The sequence below is a fragment of the Geotrypetes seraphini genome, chromosome 5 (genome assembly GCF_902459505.1).
Source record: "Geotrypetes seraphini chromosome 5, aGeoSer1.1, whole genome shotgun sequence".
NCBI lineage: Eukaryota > Metazoa > Chordata > Amphibia > Gymnophiona > Dermophiidae > Geotrypetes > Geotrypetes seraphini.
The window spans coordinates 2,983,599-3,006,231 of NC_047088.1; the positions used below are offsets into that span (position 1 = coordinate 2,983,599).

Below are 22,633 nucleotides of genomic sequence, written 5' to 3' on the forward strand. Positions count from 1 at the left end.
CTCCATCCGATTTAAAACTTCTGTTGCTTTGGGGGTGACTTCTGAGACAGAGTTGGTGAATGGGATGATTATCGTGAAGTCGTCAACGTAGCTAAATAGTTTTATCCCCAGCTGGGATAGTTGTGTACCCAATGAGGACATGTAAACATTGAAGAGCAAAGGGGATAGCGGTGATCCTTGTGGCACGCCAGATGGATTGCTCCATGTATCTGAGAGATCGTGATTAAAATGGACTTGGTATGTGCGTGATGTAAGGAAACCTCAAAACCAGTTCAGTACTTCTCCTCTGATTCCAAATGCGTCTAGGCATTGTAACAGTTTTCCATGGTCCACCAAGTCAAAGGCGGAACTCATGTCAAATTGCATGATTAGGGCTTTGAGGCCCTTACTGAACAAGTAGCGCAGATTGTCCAGAATGGCCGCAATTAATGTTTCAGTGCTAAATAGAGGCCTAAAACCAGATTGAGTTTCATGCAGGAGGGAGAATTGGTCAAGGTATTCCATTAGTTGGGTGTGTACCAGTCCTTCCATGATTTTTACCATAAATGGAATAGATGCTACAGGTCTATAGTTAGTTATTGATGTTGCTGGTTCTTTTACAATTTTTTGGGATTGGGGTTATTATAATATGATCATTGTTGGTGAGGAAATTTCCATTATATAGGTTATTGGTTAGATAATTCAATAGGGATAATTTAAAGCCTAATGGAGCTGCTTTCATAATCTCTGGGGGACATGAGTCCAAGACACAGTATGAATTAGAGTCTTTGTTATATAATTTGATGTAGTTATTCCAATCTGAGTTGTGGAAGGAACTCCAGATCATATCTGCTGGTATTTCATTTCTTGGTATATCAATTGATTGATGTTCGTATGCAGGAATTGTTGAGTAGTTGTTTCTTAGGTTTTTGATTTTTGAGAAGAAATGTTGTGCTAGTTCGTTTGCTGAGGGTAGTTTGGCATTATGCATGGGTTGAGTGCGGTGTGTGGTGTCGAATAAATTTGTAACTATGTTGAACAGTTCTTTTGTATTGGCTCCTTTTGAGCCAGTATTAGATGAGTTGATTTTGGACGAGTAAAATGTTTTACGTTTTTCTTTTATCTGTTGTTTGTAGAGTTTTATGTTGGATCTCCAGATGTTTCGGTCTGACATTTTTCCTATTTTTTTCCAGATTCTCTCTAATCGTCTTACTGATTGTTTCATTGTTAGGAGTTCGACGTCAAACCATTGGTTGTATTTGTTTGAGCAGCTTTTGCTCTTTTGTATTGGAGCAATTTTATCTAAGATGGACGTGCTAGTTTTCATCCAGTGAGCATGGAAGTCAACTCCTTCTTCTTCTTCTATCTTCGCTTGTAGATCATATTGTGACCAATATTCCTCTGGATTGATATGGCCCCTTGTGAGGTGATCTCTTTTTGTCTGTGGGTGTGTCTTAGTTTTTAGCTGGGTCCAAATTAGATTGAAATAATATGTGAAATGGTCGGACCAGATATCATGACACCAGGTACCGTTTGAGAGAGAGATGGGAGGGTTTGTGTTTTCCTTTATGGACATCGCTACCATATCTAGGTGATGGCCTTTTTCATGCGTTTGAGTGGGTGAAGGGAAATTGTAATTGAGTAGCGAAAGAAAGTTTTTAAAATCTTTCGCTTCTGGATTGTCTATTTCATCTAGATGTAAGTTTATATCTCCTGCGATTAGGTTATGTGATGAAGTGATTGAGTTGTGTAGGACAAATTTGCAAAAGTCCTCTCTAGCTTTTGGCCATCTTTTCGGCGGAACATAGAATAGTATACAAGAAAGGGAGTCTTCTAGTTCCTTATTGCTAATTTTGCAAGCTAATATTTCTAATTGATCGGTCATTTTGGAATCCAGAAGTTCAACTACAAATCCTTCTTTGGCGACAATTGCTAATCCTCCCCCTCTTCTTCCTTCGCGATTTAGCATTTGTATTTTAAAATTATCTGGTATGAGATCATTTATTATTGGGTCAGCTTCAGACAGAAGCCACGTTTCTGTTAGAAAGAGACAGGCTATTTGCTTGTTGGTGATCCAATCTTTAATTAAGAATGCTTTGTTCATAACAGATCTGGTGTTGAGATATGCACAGGGAACGGAAGTAGATGCGATAGGTTTGGTGGTTGTAGTTGTTCTGATAGGTTTTACTTCCCTTATCCTTTTGTTTTTTGGGGTACGTTGATGTCTTCCATTTCTTGAGATTACCTTGATCTGATTTTCTCTATCTTGTTGGTTGATTATAAACCTAGTGTGTAAAACAGGGTAATGGGTTAAGTGTAGCTGTGGATAGAGTGACTTAACATCCTTAATGTTATTGCATATTAAATAGATTAGTAGGAGCGATAGGAGATGCATGCTTGTAGGTTAAACTGACTCCTTCTTGTCCTAGTGGCTATTTGGAGTTTCTGATACTTCCTGTTTCTAGGATAATTAAATAACGGTGAATCAGATAGGTGATTTTAAGTTTCCCACTGGTTCGGGGGTGGGGGGTGGATCGCTTGCCTGCAGGCTTGGGCTTCTGCCTCTCTCTCCTGCTGCCCACTGGTATCTATGCTGATTTATGAGTTTCCCCGCTGGTATAGGTGCTGGTTCTTGAGTTTCCACGCTGGTTCGGGGATGGGTGGATCAATTCTCTTGCCTGCAGGTTCGGGCTCCTGCCTCCGCTGGTATCGGTGCTGATTTATAAGTTTCCTCGCTGGTGTTGGTGCTAGTTTTGAGTTTCCCTGCTGGTTTGGGGGATGGGCGGAAAATTCTCTTGCCTGCAGGGTCGGGCTCCTGCCCACTGGTATTGGTGCTGATTTTTAAGTTTCCCCACTGGTATCGGTGTTGGTTTTAAGTTTCCCCGCTGGTTCAGGGGATGGGCAGATGGGCGTGGAGACACAGTATTGTTAGGAGACTTCAATATGCCTGATGTGGATTGGAACAATCTTTCCGCTACGACCAGCGGCAGCAGGAAGCTATTAACCTCTATAAAGGGAGCGAGACTCAGACAAATGGTATTAGAGCCCACTAGGGATCGGGCGATTCTAGACCTAAACTTACCAACGGAGAAAGTGTCACAGAGATCTTGGTAGGCGATACGTTGGCCTCCAGTGACCACAACATGATATGGTTCAACCTCAGGAAAGGTTTCACTAAGTCAAGCACATCAACCAAGGTCCTCAACTTTAAGGGCACAAACTTCGAAAGCATGGGAGATTTCGTCCATCGGGCACTGCAAAACCATGCCGAAACAGATAATGTAGAGGTAATGTGGTCAACTCTGAAATCAACCTTACACGAAGCAACCAACCGCTACGTCAAATCAGTAAGTAAACGGCGAAGAAACAATAGACCAGTGGTTCTCTGCGGAGATCTCAGACCTCATAAAAAAGAATAAAAGAGCATTCATCCTCTACAAACAATCAGGGAAGTGAGAATCCAAGGAACACTATCTGGCAAAGTCAAAGCGGTCAAAACGGCAGTCAGGGAGGCCAAACTCCGAATGGAGGAGAACCTTGCGAAGAACATCAAGAAGGGCGATAAATCCTTCTTCCGGTATATTAGTGACAGAAAAAGAAACACAGATGGGATAGTTCGCCTTAGGAAACCCAATGGAAACTATGTAGAATCGGACTCCAACAAAGCCAAACTTTTAAATGAATACTTCTGCTCGGTCTTCACTTGCGAGGTGCCGGGATCCGGCCCTCAGCTGCCAACGAGAGAAAACTCGGAAGACCCGTTTTGAAATTTCAAGTTTACGCCCAGCAGTGTCTACGAGGAGCTATCAAGACTCAAGGTGAACAAAGCTATGGGACCGGACAAACTACACCCCAGAGTGCTCAGGGAGTTGAGTGACGTCCTAGCGGAACCGTTATCCGCGCTCTTCAATCTTTCTCTAAGTACAGGAAGAGTCCCGTTGGATTGGAAAATGGCTAACGTCATTCCACTCCACAAAAAGGGATGCAGGACGGAGGCTGAGAATTATAGACTGGTGAGTCTCACATCGATAGTGAGTAAACTTATGGAAACACTAATCAAATGCCAATTGGATACGATCCTGAACGAGGAGAATCTACGAGATCCCCATCAACATGGTTTTACGAAGGGAAGGTCCTGCCAATCAAATCTGATCAGCTTCTTTGATGGGTAACAAGAAAGCTGGATATAGGGGAGTCCCTGGACGTCGTGTACTTGGACTTCAGCAAAGCGTTTGATAGCGTCCCACACCGCAGGTTATTGAGCAAGATGGGTTCGATGGGACTGGGTGAAACATTAACCGCATGGGTTAGGGACTGGCTTAGAGGTAGACTTCAGAGGGTAGTGGTAAATGGTACCCTCTCCGATACGACGGAGGTGATCAGCGGAGTGCCGCAGGGCTCGGTCTTGGGCCCGATCCTATTTAACATCTTCGGAAGAGACTTGGCTGAGGGGCTTCGAGGTAAAATTACATTATTTGCCGATGACGGCAAACTATGCAACATAGTAGTCAACCGCACAACAGATGAAAGCACAGTGCCCGACAAAAGCTCAATGGCCGACAGTATGACGCAGGACCTACTCCCGCTGGAGCATTGGTCAAAGACTTGGCAACAAAGTTTCAATGCCAAAAAATGCAAGGTCATACACCTTGGTGGCAAAAATCCATGCAGGACCTACACCCTAAATGGTGAGATCCTAGCAAGGACTGTAGCAGAACGTGACTTGGGGGTGATCATTAACGAAGACATGAAGACTGCCAATCAAGTGGAGAAAGCTTCATCCAGGGCTGTATCCGTAAAAGTTTCGTCAGCCGTAAGCCCGAGGTCATAATGCCGTTGTACAGATCCGTGGTGAGACCCCATCTGGAATACTGTGTACAATTCTGGAGGCCGCATTATCAAAAAGATGTGCGGAGAGTTGAGTCGGTTCAGCGAATGGCCACCAGGATGGTCTCAGGTCTCAAGGATCTCCCATATGAGGAACGACTGGGTAAGTTGCAACTGTACTCACTCGAGGAACGCAGAGAGAGGGGAGACATGATCAAGACGTTCAAATATGTCACAGGCCGTATCGAGGTGGAAGAGGATCTCTTTTTCCTTAAAGGATCCACGGCAACAAGAGGACATCCGTTGAAAATCAGGGGTGGGAAATTTCATGGCGACATCAGAAAATATTTCTTCACCGAAAGGGTGGTTGATCGCTGGAATAATCTTCCAGCACTGGTCGCCGTACCTGAAGAAGGACATGGTACTACTCGAAAGGATCCAGAGAAGAGCGACTAATTTGGTTAAGAGGCTGGAGGAGCTGCCGTACAGCGAAAGATTAGAGAATCTGGGCCTCTTCTCTCTTGAACAGAGGAGATTGAGAGGGGACATGATCGAAACATTCAAGGTACTGAAGGGGATAGACTTAGTAGATAAGGACAGGTTGTTCACCCTCTCCAAGGTAGGGAGAATAAGAGGGCACTCTCTAAAGTTGAAAGGGGATAGATTCCGTACAAACGTAAGGAAGTTCTTCTTCACCCAGAGAGTGGTAGAAAGTTGGAACACCCTTTCAGAGGCTGTTATAGGGGAAAACACCCTCCAAGGATTCAAGACAAAGTTAGACAAGTTTCTGTTGAACAAGAACATGCGCTGGTAGGGCTAGTCTCAGTTAGGGTGCTGGTCTTAGACCAGAGGGCCGCCGCGTGAGCGGACTGCTGGGCATGATAGACCACTGGTCTGACTCAGCAATGGCAATTCTTATGTTCTTATGTTAACAGGTAATTGAGGCCAGCAGCATGCCAGATTTTAAGAAAAGATGGGATTGGCATGTGGGATCTCTTCATGGAGGTAGTTAGAGGGTGGGCCATTAGTGTGGGCAGACTAGATGGGCCATGGCCCTTTTCTGCCATCATGTTCTATGTTTCTATGTTTCTAATTCGCTGGTATCGGTGCTGGTATTGCTGCTGATTTTTTAAGTTTCCCTGCTGGTATCAGTGTTGATTTATAGGTTTCCCTGTTGGTTCGGGGGATGGGGAATCAATTTGTTTGCTTGCAGGATCGGGCTCCTGCTTCAATCCCCGGCCCTCTGGTATCAGTGCCGATCCTCCAGGTTTCCCACAGACTGTCTGCCCACGGGGTCAGGCAACCGCTCTCCCTCTCCTCCCCGCGATGGTTCCACAATGAAGCTCAAAGCCACTGAAGGCCGACAGGGCAGCAGCAACCTCTGCAGCACTCCCCGTTCGGCTCTCCGGCGCAGCGCTTGGGAGCATGGTTGCTCATATCTCAACCTCGGATCGTGTCTCTATGCTCCACCACTGCGTCCGGGGAGCACCACTGTTGTGGGTGGTGGCGGCGCTGGTGGGGAGAGCGGCACTGTTGTAGGTCTCCCGAGGTGGCCTCAGCCCTGATCTTGGCTCTCTGCCGCGCCTTGCCTCGGCTCTATGCTGCGGAGCAGGCAGCTCTCTACTGTGGCATGTGGGCGATTCTTCTCTCCCAGGGCGCGTGGGCCAGATGGGCCGAAGGTTGGGTGGATACCGGGCGGGCTGATGTTAGGCGGAGATCGACAGTGGTGGTTCACGAGGCGTCCTGGCCTCAGCTCTCCGCCGCCTCACTGCCCCAGCTCCTGGCCACGGCGTGCAGCTCTCCACCCCGGCGCCCGATGGCTCTCTGCCACGATGCAGCGGTTGAAGGCGATCGAAGGCGATCAAAACGGCCAAAGGCGATCGTCTAAATGAAATTAAAGGTAAACGAAATTAAATGAAACTAAAAATGAAAAAGAACGAGTAGTGCGAAGATAATTAAATGGTCTTCCAAAAACTGTCACTACATTTCAACTTGCCAGTCAGCCAGTTTTTTCACTGGCTTCAGTTTATGCACTGTATCAAAACACATCTTCAGTCAAATTCACTGGTTTCTGATACGCTCATGGTTCTTCAGTGGTATGAGGATCTAAGCCAGTGGTTCCCAAACCTGTCCTGGGGGACCCCCAGCCAGTCAGATTTTCAAGATATCCCTAATGAATATGCATGAGAGAGATTTGCATACCAGTCACTTCCATTATATGCAAATCTCTCTCATGCATATTCATTAGGGATATCTTGAAAACCTGACTGGCTGGGGGTCCCCCAGGACAGGTTTGGGAACCACTGATCTAAGCCTAAAAAAAGTTGAAGCTCCTTCCTGGTATAAAATATTACAAAAAGGGAAATTTTCTTCAATTGATTAGCAACAAATACAGTCTTCATCATTCAAGGCTCTAAAATCTTCTGCCACAACACAAATGATGTTTTTTTTATATTACTAAAAAAACTAAGAAGTATTAACTAGAATTACTTGTGTTAAATATATAGTCAAAAAAATATCTCCACAAGTTTATTTCAATAAAATACACATAAGAAATTAAAAATAAAAATGTGATAAAAATGCAGTTAGTATTTTAAAGTGCTTAGAAAAGTGCCTTACAGTGCTTAAAAGTGCTTGTAAAGTGCTCAGTAACCAACCAAAAAGTGCAAAAGTACCGACCCTGGTTGTAATGAGGGACCATCATTGCACTGAATCATCCCTCCTGCCCTCCGTTTCACGCAATAACATATAAGGTAATAAATAATAAACAGTTCATTCGTTACTTATCTGATGAATAGTAAAGGAGGCAGGTTATTGCAGTCATGCCTCCCTTCGACTCAAGTTTCGTGTTGTCAGGAAGGGAGCTAAGAGGAAATAAAAAATATATAAAAAAGTTACATCATCCATGACTTTTTAGTTGAAAATTCAAAAATGTAAACTTTATTAGATCATAATTAAAATTAACATGGGAATCCTTTGATAGTATAAGTACTTAAATTATGTTTATAAACTTACTCTCAGAACCACATGAACCCGGAACACCTCAAAGAGGGTAACGTAAGCAGAGCGGAACTCCGTCGCTGGTAACCTTAATTTAAATATGCTCTGAAATGAACACGTCACAAAGTGATGCAAATTTTGTAACATACCTTGCCAGTTGAGAACTTCTAATACCCGCCTCTTCTAATTTAAACTAACCTATCAAAGTTGGAACCCTCAAGTTACAATATCTTCCAAAATTTGCCTTTAGAAGAGGCAGTAATATCGGGGAAATGATTAAACATAGTCATAACCCCCATAATAGAAATAACTCCATTGGTGTCCCCCATAGTGCCTGTAATCACTGTGTATATTGCCCCTACATATGGCAGAAAAATTAAATAGTAATTCTTTTTGAGAACCAATACTAATTGTGATTCAGCTGAAGATGTTTACAGCATAATCTGCCCTTGTAATAAACTCTATATAGCTCACACTAAAAGAAAAGTAAAAGTACGAATGGGAGAACACCTTTCTAATGTTAGGCGTAAACAACTTCAAGCTCCTATTGTTTCTCATTGGGTCGAAGCAGGTCATCAAATTAATGATTTTAGATACACTGTTTTAAAACAGATATTTCTGCTAAGAGGGGGTGCTAGCTCCCATAGATTACTAATGGAGGAATTTAGATTTATACATGAGTGACAGACACTAAGGGCTCCTTTTATCAAGGTGCGCTACGGGGGTTAGCGCGTCGGACATTTCATCATGCGCTAACCCCTGTGGCAAGCCAAAATACTAACGCCTCGTCAACGGAGGCGTTAGCGACTAGCACGGCAGGCGGTTTAACGCGCGGTATTCCGTGCGTTAAACCCCTACCAAGCCTTGATAAAAGGACCCCTAAGTCCCGGAGGCATGAATGAAGAAATTGAATGGTTCCAACTTTGATAGGTTAGTCTGGGTTTCTGTGGTTCTGAGAGTAAGTTTATAAACATTATTATAATATAAGTACTTATACTATGGAAGGATTCCCATGTTAATTATAATTATGATCTAATAAAGTTTACATTTTTGAATTTTCAACTAAAAAGTCACGGATAAGGTAACATTTTTTATATATTTTTTATTTCCTTTTAGCCCCCTTCCTGACGACGCTGTTGCGAAACTCGAGTCGAAGGAAGGCTTGATTGCAATAACCTGCCTCCTTTGCTATTCATCAGATAAGTAACGAATGAACTATTTATTATTTATTACCTTATATGTTATTGCGTGAAACGGAGGGCAGGAGGGATGATTCAGTGCAATGATGGTCCCTCATTACAACCAGCGCTGGTACTTTTGCACTTTTTGGTTGGTTACTGAGCACGTTACAAGCACTTTTAAGCACTTTAAGGCACTTTTCTAAGCACTTTAAAGTACTAACTGCATTTTTATCACATTTTTATTTTTAATTTCTTATGTGTATTTTATTGAAATAAACGAGATATTTTTATTTTTTTATTTTTATATTACACAGAGCATAAAAAACTACATAGATCAAATTTGTGTTGGTATTTTAGACCCCATGTTGTTTGATAACTTATTAGTCAGAGATTTGGTCCACAGTTTGCTGTATACTGCCTATCAAAGACAATATATCATAATCTACAAATATATCTCTTAAGGGAGAACTAGATAAGTACAATGACAAGTTGCTCAAATGTTTATTGCTGAGAGCATTAAAAACCATACTGTCTGATTGGAAAGATCTTGCATTTCTAAATCATAATACTTGGTGGAACACTGTGTTTGAAAAAGTGGCTGCTGAGAAAATGACTTCGCTAACAACGTTTAATAAAGTTTGGACCACTTTATGATTTCATATGGTCATGCGCAATCTACTAGTATTGTTATCTTTCAACCTGCCTCATGATTGTAATGGTATTTGGAGCACTCAGTAAGCAGTTTTCAATGCTATGTTGCCTGTGATCATTGTATATTGTTATTTCAATGTTTGCTTATTCTGTTTTGTTACTTGATTATTTGCTTTATTCTTATCATTCTAATAAAAATGATTGAACACAAGAAATATCAGCTGGCAAAATACTAGTGCATTCTAAACTCTAGTACTTGCCAGTTAAGAGGAAGAATTCAGTGAGCCAAACAGTTATCTCAGTTGTTATCAGATCTTGTTTGTTTTGCATCAGTGGCTGAGAAGGAATAGATTTTCAAAATGTTCTATAAGAATCAATAGGGGAAACTCACAAGTAACAGAAGCAGTTCTTATTGAGGCCTGGCATGCTTTCTCCTGCAGGTTCCATGTAAATGTGTCATCAGTGCTGTCTTTGGTCTTGACTAGTTATTGTTTTGCTACAGAGCTTAGCTGCTGGGGCTTCAGAATTCTTCTGTTTTGTCTACTAAACAACTCTTTAATATGTACTTGAGTTTTTTGCCTCAAGGGGGGCTTGCTGGGCTTTGCTTTCTGACCAGTTTTCTTCCCTTATTCTTTTTATTTTCATTCTCCTAATTTAAACAGCTTGGTTTTCCGTTGTCAGCTCTTTATTTTTGGACAAATTCTGGAGGTAAAGTCCCAAAACCATTAAGGTAGACCTGGGGAAAGATGCTGCTTATCCCTAGGATAAGTAGCATGGAATCCTGTTACTTTTGCAATTCTGCCAGGTACTTATGACCAGTGGCATAGCGAGGGAGGTTGGCATCACTGCGCCGTGCGCACCCCCCCCCCCAAAAAATCTTCTCTGCTGCTTGAGTGGCCCACGGCTACCTCTCAAAATGATTGCCGGCATGAGCAGTACCTTCCACCAGCTGCTTGCACCTGTATCGGCTCCTTTCTGACATCACATCCTGGTCCCACAGCTAGGAAGTGATGTCAGAAGGGAGCCGGCACAAACAGCAAATATAAGATGTTGCTTGCACCAGCGAACATTTAAAGAGGTATGCGGGAGGGTGGAAAATATAATATGATATAATGATGAAAAGTTTTTGAGGATTATTTATAAATATGAGACATAATTATAATTTATTTATAGGGGGATTTAATTTGTTTACTGTGGTTATATTCCTAAGGGATTAATTAATTTATATATATATATATTTTAATTAATGTAACTTATTATTTATAGGACAAATGTCAATGATTTCTCTATTGGGGGAATTCTCTTTATCTGATCTAATATGTGTTTTCAAGTTTTCACTTTTCTCACTAGTATGGGGGGTTAGGGTGGGTGGAAGGGGGGTTTGGGTGGGTTTAAAAGGGGTAAGGTCCAGGCTCAAGGACTTAAATTAAGGAAAATGGTGTCTGTTCATGAGTTTAGGAATTTGTTTAGTTATTTGATTTTGATTAAGTATCTTGATTATAAAGCTTATGATGGCGTTTAAAATTTTCTCACTGAATGTCAATGGCCTCAATCATCAGATTAAAAGGAAAAAAACACTTGCTTACTTGAAAAAACAGAATGTTGATATTTACTATATACAAGAGACTCATCTGTCTATTGCAGAATCAAAAAAGCTGGAAGGGGGTTGGGTGAAACAATGTTTTTTTGCCCCAGCTGTTGGGAAAAAAAGCAGGGGTAGCTATTCTTATTACTAAGAAATGTACAGCCAATTTTCAACTAGTAGGTTCAGATCCTTTGGGTAGATGGGTGCATGTGGATATGAGTATGGGAAATAATACCCTGGCTTTGTTCAATGTGTATGCTCCCAATTTGAATCAAAATGAATTTTTTAAAACATTGCAACAATTACTACTCCCACTGGCTGCTTCTAAAATAGTTGTAGCTGGAGATTTTAACGCTGTTATGGATCCATTAATGGATAAAAAAAACCATGTAAAAATATAAAATCATTAGGGTTAGATAATTTGGTTCATTCATGTGATTTAAAAGATATTTGGCATATACTTCATTTTAATGATCAGGAATTTTCCTTTTGTTCACATGTTCATAAGTCTTTTTCAAGAATTGATTATATTTTTGTCTCAACTCAAATAGTTCAGCAGGTGATTAAAGCTTCCATAGACCCAATTATTTTATCTGATCATGCGGGTGTATGGATTGGACTTCATTTAGATCAACATGAGTACAGTAGATCTGTTTGGAGATTTGATAATACATTGCTTGTAGATACAAAATTCCTTGAAGATTTCCAAGTAAAAATTAATGAATTTTTTCAATTTAATTTATCAGATGATATCTCCATGGAGAATTTATGGGATGCCTTTAAGGCTACCATGAGAGGTAATATTATTTCATACTCTGCTAATATTAGAAAACAAATTAAAGAGACAATTTAATAAGATAATGGTTAAAGGAGGGAGGGTGGGAGGGGGGTGGGGTTTTTATTCTCTTTATCATAAAATATAAATAATTTATCATAACAGATGTTATTTTTATGTGAAACTAACAAAATAAAGGGAGGGAAGAGGATTCATAATTAAATAATAATTGATAAAATTATTAAATTTTATATGATGTGTAAAATCATAATAAGGATAATATAAGATATGTTTTATATAAAGTATATTATAGAGAGATCAAGTGTATTGTTAAGATAATTATATGAAAATTTATGACACTTGTTATATGGAAAAATCAATAAAAACTTTAAAACAAAAGAAAACAAATTAAAATGCAATATTCTAATTTGGAAAAAGAAATTAAATATTTAGAATCTAAATTGATTGATAAATGGGAGCATGATACTTTACAGACTCTTTTAAAAGCAAAAGGTAAATATAACGAATTATCTTCAAAATTAATAAGGAAAGATTTGTTCTCTCAACAAACTCTATATTATGGAAACTCGACTAAGGTGGGAAGATTATTAGCAAATTACCTTAAAGCAAAGAAAAGAAGGACAAAAATTATTGCAATAAAGGATGAGAAAGGAATTACCCATAACGAAATTGGAAATATCTTAAGTCAATTTCTAAATTTTTATAATGACCTATATTCTTCTGAGCCTTATGAAGACAGGGAAAAAAATGGTTTAGAATTTCTAAATTTAATTATTGGACTGAAGGTTCCTGAACATATAAAAAGGAGCTTGGATGAGCCTATATCACTAAAAGAATTAGAAACAGCATTGAAGTCTCTTAGAGTTGGATCCGCTCCAGGTGGTGATGGTTTCACAGTAGAATTTTACAAATCATTTCAAATTACTCTTTTACCTCATTTGCTAAATTTGTATCAGTTCCAACTAACTAAAGATTGTATTTCAGGTACTATGGCTGAATTATTAACAATCGTTTTGCCAAAGCCAAACAGAGATCCCACTTTGGTTTCAAACTACAGGCCTATTTCGTTAATAAATGTTGATGGAAAATTATTGGCTAAGGTTTTAGCTTTACGCTTAGCTAGGGCTCTCCCTTTTGTTATTGATATGTACCAAACAGGATTTGTTGCGAAGAGACATTCCTCTAATAATTCTAGATTGGCTTTTCATATGTTAAATTTAACTAAAAGCATGAATGATCCGGCTTTTTCTGTATCTTTAGATGCGGAAAAAGCTTTTGACTGAGTTGAATGGACTTTTATGTATCAAGCATTAGATTGGTTTGGCATAGGTTCAGGATTTATACAGATGATTCAAACATTGTATAGCTCCCCTTCTGCAAGATTGTATATTAATAATAATTTATCTGAGTGCTTTAAGTTGCGGAGAGGGGTTAGACAAGGCTGTCCATTATCTCCTTTGCTTTTTGACATTGTATTATTAGCTATTCAACAAGCAAAGGGGATACAGGGTATTCCCCATTCAGATTGGGAATATAAAGTTTCAGTTTACGCAGATGATATTTTGCTTTTTTTGAGAAATCCTGAAACTACCTTTCCATGCTTGTTAGAGTTGATTGATACATTTGGAAAATTTTCAGGTTGTAAAATAAATTGGAGTAAGTCAGAAATTCTTCCTCTTAATGTGCACTGCACTAAAGGATTGTTTGATTCTTTCCCATTCATTTGGAAAGAAGATGGATTAAAATATTTAGGTATTAGGATAAAAAAAAACTCTGGAAGACACAGTGAAAGAGAATGAAAAACTTTTATTAAAAAAAGTAACGGAAATGTGTGAGCAATAGAATCCTTTACATCTTTTTTGGTGGGGGAGAGTCCAAACTATTAAAATGATGATATTGCCTGTTGTTTGTTATCAAATGAGTATGATACCAGTTTTTTTTAAAGGGTCCTTTTATAAAAAGTTAAACGGTATTCTTTCAAAATTTTTTTGGCTGGGTAAAATGCCTAGAATTGCTTTAGTATCTTTACAAAAGCCAATTGAGGAGGGTGGGGTAAACTTTCCAAATTTTTATAGGTACCATCAAGCCTATATTTTACGCCAGGGTATGTATTGGGTCCTCCCAGAACTCATGGAAAATACCCCGGATTGGTTATATTTGGAGTGGCGTCTCTTGTTTCCTTTAAATTTATCTCATGTTCTCAGTATAAAAATGCCTAGAAAATATAAAGAAAACAGAATATTGATTGATACATGGAAAACATTGCGTTACATTAGTAATTTAACACCTATTCCAATAAATAATTCAACAAATCAATCTTTATGGATAAACTCCAAGATTCAAATTGGCGGATTTCAAATCCTATGGAAGCATTGGATTATTGCAGGTGTATGAACACTAAATGATGTTATTTCAAATGGTAAACTGCTTGATTTTTCACAGTTGCAACATAGATTTGGTCTTAATAAATCACAAAGTTTTAAATGGTTGCAATTGAAGCAGGCTATTCAGGTGGGGTTCTCTGAATGGAAAAATCTTAATAATCAGTATACTATGGAGTTCCTATGCTTTCAGGCGGACTTCCTGGGACATCAGGCCACACAGTGGTATAAATTAATATCTGGATATATGAATAAAAAACCAAAGACTGGTCTTAGAGACATTTGGAGCATTGAGATCAAGCATCAAATTTCTGCATCTCAATGGCCACGAATTTGGTCTTGGAGAATGAGATGTACAGTGTCTGCATCTATGAGACAAACTTGGTTCTTTTTGTTACATAGAGCTTTTTGGACCCCAGTTCGTTTACAGATGTTAGATAGCTCTAAGTCTAATAGATGCTGGCATTGTAATCTGGAAGCGGGGGACATTGGATCACTTAATTTTTTACTGTCCCTGTATTATGACCTTTTGGAAATCAATTTGGTCTCAAATAAATTTGTCTATTAGAAAACCCATGTAGCATTGTCATATGATACTATTCTGTTTGGTATGTCTATGAGAACAAAAAGTCAAATTTCATCATATAATAACAAATTTTTATTGATTATGACAGGAGTCGACATGCAACATATTACCAATAATTTGAAAAATTATACTAATCTTAGTTATTCATTCTGGTGGAATTCATTGTGTCACATTTATAAGATGGAAAGAGTAATTGCTTTGTAAAAAGGGAATTATAATAACTTTATAAAGATCTGGGAGCCAATGGCAAATTATTGTAATGAGTAGACATCATTTTCCATTGATAGTATATTTATACATAGGGGGGAGGGGATTGGTAGGAAATTTTATCAAATAGTTAAGATTACAATATATACATGATATGTTTGTTTGAAATAATTGAGGAAGGGTGGGTGGGAAGGGAATAAACTCTATTTATGTTGATAATAGAAAGAATAATTTTAAGTGCTGTGTAAAAGTTTTCAATGTTGTAATCTTGTGCAGTTGTTATAAGTTTTAAAATGAATAAAGAATTAAAAAAAAACAACAAAACACATTAGGTGGATTACTTTTTTTTATTGAGTTTTCACTATTCTGCTTCTTTCCATGTTTTTCTCTCTGCATGCTTATCTACCTTCACATGTCTCTTCCCATGTTTTCCTTGCCACCTCTTTCCTTCTTTTTTTTTTTCTTGGGATGTTGAGGTTCTGTTCTCGTACTTCTTTTCTAGGGTTCACTATTGGGCGAGTGCTGCACACCCTGGAAGTTCTCGATAGTCACAGCTTTGAGAGATCTGATTTTAGCAACTCCCTGGATTCTCTGTATAACAGAATCTTTGGCTTGGGACCAAGCAAGGATGGTCATGAGGTAAGATAAGAAGAAAACGGAAACCAAGGAACAGAGTATATGACTTAATGAAAGAGACACTGAAGAAATGGGATCTCATGAGACAATAGAGGCGATCTTAGTGTCCCCTAGTTGGGGGTGAGAGCTTGAGGAGGTTGGATTGGAGTGGAAGGGGATTTGGTTGTGTGGGGGGAGGGCCTTGGTTATGTGGAATTTAGGTAGTTGGGATGGGAAGGACTTCAAATGTTAACCATATCTTATTCAGACTTGTGGAGGCTTTCTCTGATAACTATTTTAAATTATATTTCTATTCTGTATGTACACTGCTTAGACTTATAGATAGGCAGTATATCAAATTAAAAATAAACTTGAAACTTGATAAAACTGAATTTGTACCATAGTCTTATGGAGCACCCTAAGGACTACCTGTGGTTGTGTGGAATTCAAGCATATGGGATCCCCCCCTGTTTTGTTTTACATTTTCTTATTTATTTAATGTTTATTTCTGTGGTTTTTCACTATATGCTTCTGTTGATATTAACTGATGGTTACTTGCATGTTTATTGCGTTTTATTGTTTAGTGCATGATGTGGTTGAGTAGTTTCTATGCTGAATTAAAGGAGACATTAGTAGGTTCTGCTTTTTGCAGCTCTATACTTTCTCCCAACAGCTCTCTGCCGATGATGATGCTGTGGTGGCCCTGCTGTGTGAGTGGGCTGTTAGTTATAAGAGGTCCGGACGCCACAGAGCCATGGTGGTGGCCAAGCTTCTAGAGAAACGGCAAGCGGAGATTGAAGCAGAGGTAAAGCCCACTGACCCTGATGACTTAGAAAACATAGACAAACGACAGAGGAGAAATAATGTAGGTTAAATGGTCAAAAAAAGAGTGGGAAAACATTCTGTACTTAAATCGGAGAAAGCAAAGTTGCTTACCTGTAACAGGTGTCCTCCGTAGACAGCAGAGGAATGTAGCCACACTTGATGGTGAAGTCTCTTGACTGAGCCAACAGCGTTGGTACTCTTCCTGTCAGTTTTGTTTCTAGCCATAAAAGAGGAGAGGAGGGGATGGTGGGCGGGCAAGTGTGGCTGCATTCCTCTGCTGTCTATGGAGAACACCTGTTACAGGTAAGCAACTTTGTTTCTCCGGAGACAGGCAGGGGATATGCAGCCCCACTTGATGGTGAGTCCCAAGCTGAAGAAGCATACGGGAGGTGGAAAATAGTCTATACTGCAAAGAGGATGCATAAAACTGATTGTCCAATGTGAACATCTTGAGCTAAACTTTGGTCTAAGCAGTAGTGTTTGGTAAAAGTATGTACAGACGACCAGGTAGCTGCTTTGCAAATGTCCTGGATTGGGATGGAACTCAAGTCTGCAATTGAAGTTGCTGCAGCCTGTAGCCTATGGGCCCCAATTGAACCAGGGGACTTCATATGAGCTCTTGTGTAGCAAAAATGTATGCAACGTGAAATCTAAGATGAAATGGCTCTTTTAGTTGCTGGTTGACCACAGGTAGGTAGGTGGATTGTAGGAAATGAATAATTGAGAAGATTTCCAGAGATGAGAAGTTACTTTGAGGTAAAAAAAACAACAACAAAACCAGTGCTCTTCTGCAATCTAAGGAATGAAGTTTTTCCTCTGCCTCAAAGGCATGTGGAGGTGGAAAAAAGGAAGGCAAAGTGATGGTTTGGTTGAGATGGAAATCTGAAACATCCTTAGGCAGGAACTTAGAATGAATTTGTAGCTGCACTTTGTTTGGGAAAAATTATAAGTACGGATAATAAGTGACTAAGGCTTTAAGTTCACTTACTCTTCTTGATGACGTGAGCGCTTCAAGGAAAACTGTTTTCCAGGAAAGGAAAGTAGTAGAGGCAGAACCCAGTGGTTCATAGGGCTCTGTCATCAATTGGTCTAGTACTACATTGAGGTCCCAATATGAAATAGGGGTTTTCAATGGAGGTCTAAGATTGTTGAGACCCCTCAGGAAACATGCCATGAGAGGGTGCTGTGAGATTGGTTTATTGTTGACTAATGAGTGGTATGTTGAAATTGCTGATAAATGAAGTCTGACAGAGTTAGTCTTAAGTCCTGAATCAGACAAATGCAGGAGATCTGTGAAGACCTGGTTCAGTGGGCAATGGAGAGGCTGTAACCCTAGATTCTGAGCCCATAAGGAGAAACATTTCCATTTTGCTTGATAGGACTTCTGTGTAGCAGGTATTATCCCAGGACAAGCAGGCAGCATATTCTTGACTGATGGGTGACGGCACCGACGGAGCCCCGGTACGGACAATTTTAGAGTGATTGCACTCTAAGAACTTAGAAAGTTCTAGTTAGGCCGCACCGCGCGAGTGCCTTCCCGCCCGACGAAGGTGCGCGGTCCCCAGTTTCTTAGTTTCCACGGAGCTAAGAAGACGCGTGTTTCCAACGGCTGTTGGAAATTTTTTCCTTGATACTCACCTTCCCGCTCGCACGTTATTTTTTCTTTGAGATTTGATCTCTTTCTTGTTTTCTTTCGTTTGTAAAAAAAAAAAAAAAACAACTCAATTTTTTTTAATTTTTTTCGGTTGGCCCCGGCGGGGCCTGTTGGCACCATCGAAGCCTCAGGCTTCGATTTTGCTACGGCCGTTTTTCCCTTCATGCCCCCTTCACCGGGTTTTATAAAGTGTCAGCGGTGTGCACGCCCTATATCTTTATCCGACCCGCACAAGTGGTGCCTTCAGTGTCTGGGTCCGGACCATAGGGCAGAAACGTGCACCCGCTGTAGTTCTCTTCAAAAGAGAACTCTGAAAAATCGCCAAATACAGCAGCGGATTCTCTTCGGTACCGCTATGGAAGTTCCACCGGCATCGACTCCTGCAACTTCCTCCAAGTCGACACTGGTGGTGTCGACACTGCAAGATCCATCGCCGGTGTCGCACCCGGTAGGTAAGCCGGCTAAGAAGCCATCCCCTACTGTTCTCGGCCCGCCAGTTGAACATGCAGTGAGCCAAGTCCTGCAGACTGCGCGCCGGCCCCGCAAGTGCTCCGCTCCCATTGAAGTTACTGCCTCTTCATCGGCATCGACTTCGCCTGAGCGTCGAGCTGCACCGCAGGTACCGAGCAAGAAAAAAGCAGTACCGGTGCCATCGGGACCGACTCTGGATGAGCGTATTACATCCATCCTACAGGTCCAGCTTAAGGAGCAATTGCAACAATTGCTCCCGGCTCTGCTGACTCCGAACCTTCCAGTGTCAGTACCTACTGAGCCTTCGGTGCCGATTGTTGACCAGCCTATTTTATCGGCATCGACGTTATCGGCACCGCAAAAATCTGCATCTACCGTATCTATGCCTGTTCTGTCGGCAGAGCCGAAGTCTCTTCGGCGTACTGCTTACTCGGCTTCTGATCCGGTACCATTCTCTGACACCGGTACCGCTGTACAGTCACCAGGTATGGTATCGATGCATTCAGGGAAATCGGTACGCAAAACCAAGCATACCGAATCCTCTATTCCCCTTTCTCAGGGCCGTCTTCAATCGGTACGGGACCCTGATTTGTGGGATGATTCTGACGATCCCTTCGGTACCGAGGAAGATTATTCATCGGAGGAGGATGATCCATCGGTGCAGGATCCTGCTAGTAAGCCAGAGCACTCGTCCTTCACCAAGTTTCTTAAGGAGATGTCAGACACCCTTTCCATCCCCCTAGAGTCTGACTCTAAAAAATCCAAGGCATTTCTCGATGCTTTGGATTTTGACCAGCCTCCTAAAGAATTTTTGAAGTTACCCCTCCATGACATCTTGAGGGAAACTTTTTACAAGAATTTAGAACATAGTAACATAGTAGATGAAGGCAGATAAAGACCCGAATGGTCCATCCAGTCTGCCCAACCTGATTCAATTAAAATTTTTTTTTAATTCTTTTTTATTTTTTCTTCTTAGCTATTTCTGGGCAAGAATCCAAAGCTTTACCCGGTACTGTGCTTGGGTTCCAACTGCCAAAATCTCTGTCAAGACTTACTCCAGCCCATCTACACCCTCCCAGCCATTGAAGCCCTCCCCTGCCCATCCTCCACCAAACGGCCATACACAGACACAGACCGTGCAAGTCTGCCCAGTAACTGGCCTAGTTCAATATTTAATATTATTTTCTGATTCTAAATCTTCTGTGTTCATCCCACGCTTCTTTGAACTCAGTCACAGTTTTACTCTCCACCACTTCTCTCGGGAGCGCATTCCAGGCATCCACTACCCTCTCCGTAAAGTAGAATTTCCTAACATTGCCCCTGAATCTACCACCCCTCAACCTCAAATTATGTCCTCTGGTTTTACCATTTTCCTTTCTCTGGAAAAGATTTTGTTCTACGTTAATACCCTTCAAGTATTTGAACGTCTGAATCATATCTCCCCTGTCTCTCCTTTTCTCTAGGGTATACATATTCAGGGCTTCCAGTCTCTCCTCATACGTCTTCTGGCGCAAGCCTCCTATCATTTTCGTCGCCCTCCTCTGGACCGCCTCAAGTCTTCTTACGTCTTTCGCCAGATACGGTCTCCAAAATTGAACACAATACTCCAAGTGGGGCCTCACCAATGACATGTACAGGGGCATCAACACCTTCTTCCTTCTACTGACTACGCCTCTCTTTATACAGCCCAGCATCCTTCTGGCAGCAGCCACTGCCTTGTCACATTGTTTTTTCGCCTTTCTAACCATTCCAGGAGCCCCTAGGAAACTGGAATCGCTTTATAAAGTGATTCCTATTCCAGGGTTTGACAAACATCAGCTTCCCCATGAATCTCTGCTGGTGGAGTCAATCCTCAAAAAATCTACAGGCTCTAGTGTGTATGCCTTGGTCCCTCCTGGCAGAGAGGGAAAGGCCATGGATAAATTTGGTAAACGACTTTACCAAAATGCGATGTTGGCCAACCGTTCAGGTAATTACGCGTTTCACTTCTCTTTTTACCTGAAACATCTGATCCAACAGGTAGCCACTTTTCAAAAGTATATTCCGGACCGCAAGCTTTCTGCTTTTCAACAATGCACTTCCAGTCTCTTGCAACTCAGGAAGTTTATGGTCCGTTCCATCTATGATACTTTTGAATTGACTTCCCGAGCCACTGCTATGTCTGTAGCGATGAGACGATTGGCATGGCTTCGAGTCTCAGACCTGGATGTGAACCACCAGGACCAAGTCTTGCCAATGCTCCCTGTCTGGGGGATGAGCTGTTTGGAGAATCCATGGATACCACCACTCAAAAGCTTTCTGCCCATGAGACGAGGTGGGATACCTTATTGAAAAATAAGAAGAAGCCTTCTCCTCCTCGTCCATTTAGACAACAGCCATCGTATCAGAGGCGGTTTTCTGCTCGGCCGGTTCAGCCTCATCCTCCTCAACCTCGGAGGCAACGCCAACAGCACCAACAGGCTCGTCAGCAACAGCCGCCTACCATAAAGCCTGTCCCTCAAACTAAGCCGATGCAGCCCTTTTGACTCCCTTCTCCAGGGCATTGCCAGTCTTCCTCCCTGCTGTCCTCTTCCACAGCCCATAGGAGGTCGACTATGCATTTTTCACTCTCGATGGGAAGTAATCACCACCGACCAGTGGGTGCTCTCGATTATAGCCCACGGCTACTCCCTCAATTCCCAGACTCCTCCGCTGTTAGGCCTGCCAAAAGAGTCTGCTTCCAACAAGTCTCAGTCCCTCCTTCTCGCTCAAGAGGTTCAATCCCTCCTTCTTCTCAATGCCATCGAAGAAGTTCCTCAAGATCAGCGAGGCCAGGGATTTTACTCCCGGTACTTTCTAGTTCCCAAAAAGACCGGAGACCTCAGACCTAACTTAGATCTCAGAGATCTCAACAAATGTTTGGTCAAGGAGAAGTTCAAAATGCTCTCTCTTGCCACCCTCTACCCTCTTCTCTCTCAGGGCGACTGGCTATGCTCCCTCGATCTCAAAGAGGCTTACACACACATTCCTATCCATCTGACGTCCAGGCAATATCTACGCTTTCTCATCAACCAACATCATTATCAGTACAAGGTGTTACCCTTCGGTCTGGCCTCCTCTCCCAGGGTGTTCACCAAATGTCTGATTGTGGTAGCGGCCTATCTCCGCTCTCACAACTTTCAAGTCTTCCCTTATCTGGACGACTGGCTGATCAAGGCTCATACACCTCAGGCAGTTCTGCGTGCCACCAATCAGACCATTCACTTCCTTCGACTGTTGGGGTTCGAAATCAATCTACCCAAGTCACACCTCATTCCAACTCAGCGACTTCAATTCATTGGAGCCATTCTGGACACTGTTCTGATAAGGGCGTTTATTCCATCCAACCGCCTTCAGGCCATCCTTCATCTCTGTTGGCAGGTGTTTCAACAGACTACCATTTCTGCAAATCACATGATGGTGCTCTTGGGGCACATGGCCTCCACAGTACATGTCACACCCTTCGCACGTCTCCACCTGCGTACTCCTCAATGGACCCTAGCGACTCAGTGGTCACAAGCGACAGATCCTTGTTCACAACACATATCTGTGACCTCGTCTCTTCGACAGTCGCTTCTTTGGTGGTTGACATCTTCAAATCTATCCAGAGGTCTACTGTTCCATCTACCTCTTCATCATCTAGTCATCACCACAGATGCATCCCCTTATGCCTGGGTAGCTCACCTGAACGAATTCCAAACTCAGGGGTTTTGGACTACCCAGGAAAAGAAATACCACATCAATTTCCTGGAACTCCGAGCGATGTTTTATGCCCTCAAGGCCTTTCAACATCTTCTCTCTCCTCAAGTACTTCTCATTTGCACAGACAATCAGGTTGCAATGTACTACATCAACAA

The 22,633-nt window shown here is 41.5% G+C and overlaps 1 protein-coding gene across 1 annotated transcript in view; it reads left to right on the top strand.

Annotated features, from left to right (window-relative positions):
* MED12 (mediator complex subunit 12) overlaps positions 1-22,633 on the top strand; it is a 708,291-nt gene that overhangs the window by 117,071 nt on the left and 568,587 nt on the right. Inside the window, exons 10-11 of the mRNA XM_033943934.1 lie at positions 15,696-15,832; positions 16,482-16,613. Of these exons, the coding sequence (XP_033799825.1) occupies positions 15,696-15,832; positions 16,482-16,613 (269 nt within the window). The remainder of the gene's footprint in view (positions 1-15,695; positions 15,833-16,481; positions 16,614-22,633) is intronic.